A 7637-nucleotide genomic window follows, 5' to 3' on the forward strand; every position below is an offset into this window, starting at 1 on the left:
TTTTTATTATGTGGTGTGTCAGACCCCAACAAATTGGCTTAATATAAATAGAGGAATTATATAGTTTTCAAATAAATAATATTTAAATTAAATTGTTAATAAAATTTTCTACTAAGCACACATTTCTTAGAAAAGTGTTTTTGCCTCCCAACTGTGTGGCCAAATAGGCTCCTAGTCCACCTCAATATACTTCTAATTTTAATTTATAAGTAAAATCAAATATCTTCACCTTTATGTTACCTTTTCAAAAAATTAAATAAAACTAGTTCACAAAGATAATAGATATTGTTTAATTTTTTTTACTTATTTTTATTTTTTTAAAATAATAACTCCTCTATTTGCGTGGCTAATATTGTTTCATGGCTCCTTGGCTTTGCATTGGAAATGTCCAATGCAATCTTTAATTTCTCTCGCGGCTTCGCTGCCATTAGTGGCTCACTTTTTATATCTTTAGATAAGCATTCTGGTCTTCTAAAAATCACAAAGTTATCTTTTAGAAGATTGGAAGAAATTTTATGGCTTTGATAAAATGGAAAAAATAATATTTTTTGGGTTTCAATTTATTTATTCTATTTTGACTTGACACGAAGTTTTAAAAAGAAAATTTGGACCTTTTGGTCCTAAATTAAACTTATGTCAAATATATATTACTCCATCTATCCCAATTTATGTGACACTTTTCATTTTTCAAGAGTCAAACAGTTTAAGTTTGACAGAAATTTTGCACGTGAAATCTTCATTTTTTAAAATGTAATTTATATATTTGTAAATTACGTAAAAAGTACTATAAGTCACAATAATGGGAAAAGGTACAAGTACCTCCTAAACTCTGACCGAAATCTCACAAACACATTTTAACTAAACTAAGGTCCAATTACCCCCTGAACCCATTTTTTTTGTAATTTTGTACACCTTTTTGGCTTACGTGGAAGCCAAATATCTCCCACGCACCTCAACTGCGTGGAGTCACAGAGTGTGCCACATAAGCCAAAAGGTGTACAAAATTATATAAGAAATGAATTCAGGGGGTAATAGGACCTTAGTTTAGTTAAGGTGTGTCTCTGAGATTTCGCCTCAACTGCGTGGAGTCACGGAGTGTGCCACATAGGCCAAAAGGTGTACAAAATTATATAAGAAATGAATTCAGGGGTAATAGGACCTTAGTTTAGTTAAGGTGTGTCTCTGAGATTTCGGTCATAGTCTAAGGGTTACTTGTGAGTTGTGCCTTATCCTCACAATAATTGACAATTCAAAATAATTCAAAGATATATGATAAATGTGCGGTCAAAGATAGAATTGTTTGAATCTTAAAATCCGAAAAGTGCCACATAAATTGGGACAGAGGAAGTAAAATATTTTTTTTAATCATGTGGTCTTAAACATATCACGTGAAAAGTCGAAATTAAAGAGCTGTGAAAAAAGGAAAGATCCATTCTTTTCTAAATTTACTAAAAAGACAAATAGGACAAACAAATTGAAATGGAAGAAGTTATAATAATTTATAGTAGGTTGGTGGTCAGCGTAACACTATTCAATATATGGTTCATTTCATTAATTGGAAAACTAATTAAAATAAAATAAGATAAAATCCAAAGAGAGTAGGATAAGTAATTGCGTCATTTCTTCCATAGAAGTATTATATCAGAGTGTAGTGATTGATATTAGGAATCGTTTGGTAGGACATATATAGATGTATAAGAATAGTGTTGAATGTGGTATACTAGTATTTGAAGAATGCTTCTTGCATTAAATATGCTGAGATTATTTTGTATGCAATGTTTGACTTGGTGTATTAAAAATAACATGCATTGCATGATTTCTAAAAAAATATATAAATAATTTACAAAATTGTCCTCCATAAATATTCTCGAAATGATGTGGAAAAGATTTGAGGGACAATTATGTCTTTAATCATGCTAATGAATGCATTAAAACCCTTTTTGCATTACTAATCCCATGGTCCATGGATAACTAATGTTTTTTTTTAATTTGCCACCCGCTGTTCGGTACCCACATTGGAGCCCGACTAAATCCGAATTTGCGCCGGAAAGTCCCACATTCGAGACCTCTTGGTTAAGGATGAAAGAGTACTTAGCACTCCACCATAACCGTTGTTGATGGATAACTAATGCTTGCATAAGTTGTACAAAAACGTATACCAAACAATATAATAACAATACACAAAGATAATCTTGCATTATCTTTTCTAATGCACTCTACCAAACGATCCTTCAAGAAAATGATTAGCATAAGCTGATCAACATTACATGTTAGATAAAAAAAATTGAGAAGGATATCCTAACTATATTAGCAATTAAGCTGCAGATTTGTACCTGCAAATTACCTTACACCTATGTACTCTATCACGTACATAGAAACCAGGCACTACCATAATCTTAACCTTACTTGTACCTTGTGATTTTTGCCTATCTCCAAATATGTCCTCCATGTAATTCTTATCAAATGTTGTATTCTCTTCAACTCTCAGAATCCCAAGTGGAGGATCGAACGAAAACGCGAGTAAATGCAACAACCAAATGCACTTAGAAGCCACAAAGAATGCTTGTAGGAGTTGTTCTGGCCATGGCCTTCTCCAATTAAGTGATGTGATGATGCAACACATTTTCTGATCACAAAATTTACTGAAATCTTCACTATAGTACTTAGTCCCCTTTCGTAACACTTCATTCCAGCTTAGGTTCCTCAACGAGACAAACGATGAGAATTGATCATGGCAATCTTGTTGAGAGTCTAATTGTTTTGGAGCACCGTTCTTTTGGAACACAACATTCTCGAAATCTTGGAAGAGTGACTGGTTTATGATGGCTTCAATATGGTATAGGATCGCCTTTGAGTGCTTCGAGTTAAGGGAAAGCTTGTAAGGTTGAAGTAGAAGGTTTAAGCTATCGGTTAAGGAATTATCTGTCTCTTCAACTTGTGCAATAAGAGTCTTGCAGAATTGCTTAACGGATAGTCTTGATTCCGATACTATCTGCAAGAATCCTTCAACCATTACCTCTTCACTAACAGGAATCGTGTTTTCTCCATCCCCATCCGTTGATTTCCCCCTTCTCGGAAGATCTATAAGCATGTTGGATAGTTGGGATTCTTTTGTTTGAATTGCTTGTCTCAAGGCTTTCTTGAGCTCCTCACAATAAGTTTCTAAGTACTCCATTTTTTGCTTTAGCCCTCCTAAAGAAGACTTCATTTCCGCGACTTCCATCAAGGCTGCCTCTCTGCTCTCATTTGCTTCCACGAGTTCTTTCCTCAACGTTTCAACAGAAACCACCCCGATGTGATCCTTACAAATCTGAGAAACTTCCTCGGCCTCTCTCCGATATGGTGAATTTTCATTCTTGTTTTTCTTCTTTAGCTTAGGGAACAACCACGACAAGTTCATTCCTTTACTCTTTGGCTGCAATTGATTTAAAGAGTGCGAATTTGTCAATGGCACGATTACATTAGAGCTTTTCCCACTTTTGCTAGCACCATCTGTCTCAGTATTTACCATAGCAGGTTTACATGATCTATTGTAAGACGAAAGCGATCTCAAGTCACCCAAAGAGCTTCTTCTAGAGTTAGAGTAATCACCACCAGGAGAGTTTCTAAGCAGAGTGATATGACCAGTATAAGAGCCGGTGACCGATCTCTGATCATCAGTTGGACAGTTATGAGAATCAGAATTGATCAAATTGGATGAAACTCCTTTCCTTAAGGAGGAATTCGCCTTTCTGTAATTCGATAGACTGACTTCATCACAATTTGCTACTCCACCAAGGCCATAATCATCCCAAAGGTCAGTGTAGTCTCGATCGTCGAGGTGTAGTTGTTTGGATCCAGGTAATGGAGCATCTTCATAACTCTGCATACATTTCAAACTTGGTGAATCAGGATAACCTAAAATACAGAAATTAAGGATGGCTTCCCATTAAAAATTGAACAAAAAGCATATCCATCTGAGCAATTAATTTGTATTCACGCCAAATAAGACCTATTTACCGCTCCCTAACAGGATTATTTTCACACCCAAAGCTCAACCTCAAATAGCATGGTGGGATCCGATCCGATCCATCCCACGACAATCCGTGTTGGTTACTTTCATAAATATAAACAGATAACACAGGAATGAGTATCAGAAAATATGAGGCGATACTCCATTTGGACCAAAGAAATGACTGGACTGAAATATGGTAGTTAGGATTTGCTCATTAACTTATTTCACCGTCATTCACTCATGTGAGTGGTAGCAAATTTAGAAAAGGTGAAAATTGTTCAAAGATCACATAAAAAAGAGTTCAAATTCCCATAGTGTAAGCCAATACAAAGGGTAATATAATTTTTTAAAGATCCATCTCCGATATCTCGTAAATTCTTGAGATATTCATAAAAAAATTAAGATAAGTCCAGACTCATCTTCACAAGCAAATACTATAAAAAAAAAAAATTCTAAATCATCCTACATTTGAGAAATAAACTACTACCAACACTCGAATTAATCCGTAGTGTAATTAATAAAATATTCTTGTTTCTTCATATTTTATTTGCAATTAATTTATTTTCCATACAAACAAGGATACTAAAAAAAAATGAATATTGGACCTAGTAGGTCAGAATTATCCAAGAAAAAAAATCCAAATTCCCTCCTGTGACTACAAAAAAAGCCCAATATTTTTATGACAATAAAATGTTAAAAAAACACTAAATTTCATTAAATTCAAGTACTGAACCTATAATATCAAAAATACAGTGATTAAAACATAAGAAGAGAACTTACTGGTGTAAAAATAGGATATTCTTGAGCAGAGAAGAGATTAGCAGCAGGGGAAGAAGAAGAAGAAGAATGAGGAGGAAACTTGATGAAATTAGCAGGGCTATTATTAATATTACTATTATTATTAATACCCTGTAATAAAGAAGCATGAATAGCTCTAAGCTCTACAGCTTTAGCAATGGCAGCTTGAACTTCTTGTCTACTAATTACTCCATTATATTCATCATCATTTTCTTCAAAATTTGTGATTGCACCCGCCATAATTTAATGAATGAAAAAAATATACAAACAGAAAAGCACATTCAACAAGTGAAATTGTTTATGTACATATTATTGAAGAGAAATAAAAATCATATCATATAATATGCAGCACAAAAATTTTGAAGGACCAGAAAAAGAAAATTAAAGGTAGAGATAGGGACAATAGAGAAGACAGGATGGTGGGGGTGTAGTGGAGTGGTGGGGTGGGGTGTCTAAAAAGTATAATTTATTTACAGTGAGTGATTCTATAAAAAGATGTTAAACTATCACATCATCCAAAATATATTTATAGTTAATTCATAAAAAAAAAGTGAATATACCCTCTTTTGTTTTAATTTATTTGACTTATTTTTTCGATCCATTTAAGAAAATAACTCTTTCTTGTTTTAGCAATAATTTAATATTAACTTTTCGCCTGATTTGTTTAAGATCACAAAGTTATCTTAGTACATAAGACATATCTTTAATATGAATCACAGAATTTAAAATTATTTTTTATTTTCTTAAACTATGTATCAAGTTAAAATAAGTTAAATAAATTAAAATAGAGAGTGATTTTTAAAATGAGATATATTTCCTATTACGATGAATAAAATAATATAATCTAGGGTAAATATAAAACAAATTCATACATTTAGGGCCGTTTGTTAGCTGTACAAAGGTATTCAACATTAATTATGAGATAAGGAAATTTATGTACTTCCTCCATCCCAATTTATATGCACTTATCGGATTTTAAGATTCAAACAAGTTATTTTTTATCGTAAATTTTTTAAATATTTATAATTATTTTAAATTGTCAATTATTGTGACTTATAGTTCTTTTTACGTAGTTTACAAATATATAAATTTCATTTTTAAAAAAAATAAAGATTTCATGTGCAAATTTCGATCAAACTTAAATAGTTTGACTCTCGAAAAATGAAAAGTGTCACATAAAGTTGGACGGAGTGAATATTATTTTATGTAGATATTATTAGTTATACAATGATTATTTATTTATATATTAGTTAGTACACTTTCTATTATATACATAAAAATTATATGTAGTATATGTATTAAATATGTGAATTTTTAAATTACAAATCAAACATTATATTAATTTTATACCTAAATAACTTACTTAATTAACTATCAAACATAATATTTCTTATGCATAATTTAGTACATACATAACTCATCTCCAAACAAACTATTTTACGGCCCCTAATATTATTGTTGAGGACTGAGGAGGGAGTAAAATGGTTAATTATTCTCCCTCTCGAATCAGAAGGAGGTAAAATTACCCAATAGGGCATTATCTTAATTTTGTGTGGGTTAATTTAATGTGAGAATACATTGTAATAAATTTCATACTTGTTTGTGGTGCAAATTTCATAAAGAACCCTACAAAACAAGAAAGAAAAAAACAAGAATAAAAAGATAAGGAAATATTCCCCTCCCCACAAACGTACTTTTCTTGAACTAATGAAATTGATGATAAATGATAATAGTGAATAATGATTGATATTGACCTCAATAAAATTGATGGGAGGTAGAGAAACTAAACAAAGCTTATGAAAACTATTAGCCATTAAGAAAATGAAAAATTACCTATATACACATCTTATTTTATTATAATTTATAAAAAAAAATATCATTTAAAAAATTTAAAAATCCCCTTTTGGATACATATCATTCTCCTCTCGTTGATACATCCTTATCTCCATCTCGGATACATCCCTCCCCTTTCTGATACATCCCTCCCCTCTCGGATACATCTCTCACATATGTATCCAAATGTCTGTTGTTGTATCTAGAAGTCCAAAGATGTATCTGAATGTTCTATCCCTTCTCTGATATATTCCTCTCCTCTCAGATACATCCCTCACCTATATATCCAGATATTTGCTAATGTATCCGGAAGTCTAGTGATGTATCCGAAACTCAGAAGTTTTAAGGGATTTTTGTAATTTGAAAAAGAATAGATAAATAATGTAATTAGCTCTTAACACTTTGAGATTCAGGTAAATTATACTTAAGAAAATCACTTTTTTTCTCGAAATTAAACTCCGAAAAACACATTTAACTCTAAATTTCAGAACTCAACTTAAAGTTGTATTTAAGAATTTTCAAAAATAACAAAAAAATTGTTTTCACTTTATTCACTTCAAATTGCTCATAAAAAATCAAAATCAAAATCAAATCTGATTTATATTCATGGTCGTACACAATTTCAATTTTCAAAATGAAATATAGCCAACGTTCATGAACTTTCGATAAATAAATAGAAAATAACCATTTCGGTTAAGTTATAATAAAACTCAACTTAGCTTAGCACAACTCTGTACTATAGCAGCCTTAGTTGGCTTAGCTGGATTAGACCTGTCTCGGCTCGACCCCAAAATCTACTCTCTTTTTCATTGCTACATTACTAAATTGGCTAAAAAAAATCTCACATCTTGAAATTAGAAGACAATAATAAGCAGATATGGTCAAAGGCGAATCTAGAATGGTCATATCAAATACATCTGAATTCATTATTCTTAACATGAAATATAGATTTACATAAAAAAAATATATATAAAATTTGCAACAAATAATCTATATGAATTCATTAACGTTA

The 7637-nt window shown here is 31.5% G+C and overlaps 1 protein-coding gene across 1 annotated transcript; it reads right to left on the minus strand.

The window, feature by feature from the left end:
• Positions 1 to 2132: 2132 nt before the first annotated feature.
• LOC102597595 (IRK-interacting protein-like) lies at positions 2133 to 5230 on the minus strand. The gene is made up of 2 exons (XM_006361157.2): positions 4775 to 5230; positions 2133 to 3862 (listed from the first exon to the last, which is right to left on the minus strand). The coding sequence occupies exons 1-2, from the start codon at positions 5030 to 5032 to the stop codon at positions 2315 to 2317; spliced, it is 1806 nt and encodes a 601-aa protein (XP_006361219.1). The 5' UTR covers positions 5033 to 5230; the 3' UTR covers positions 2133 to 2314.
• Positions 5231 to 7637: the final 2407 nt, after the last annotated feature.

The sequence above is a fragment of the Solanum tuberosum genome, unplaced genomic scaffold (genome assembly GCF_000226075.1).
Source record: "Solanum tuberosum cultivar DM 1-3 516 R44 unplaced genomic scaffold, SolTub_3.0 scf00343, whole genome shotgun sequence".
NCBI classification, from domain to species: domain Eukaryota; kingdom Viridiplantae; phylum Streptophyta; class Magnoliopsida; order Solanales; family Solanaceae; genus Solanum; species Solanum tuberosum.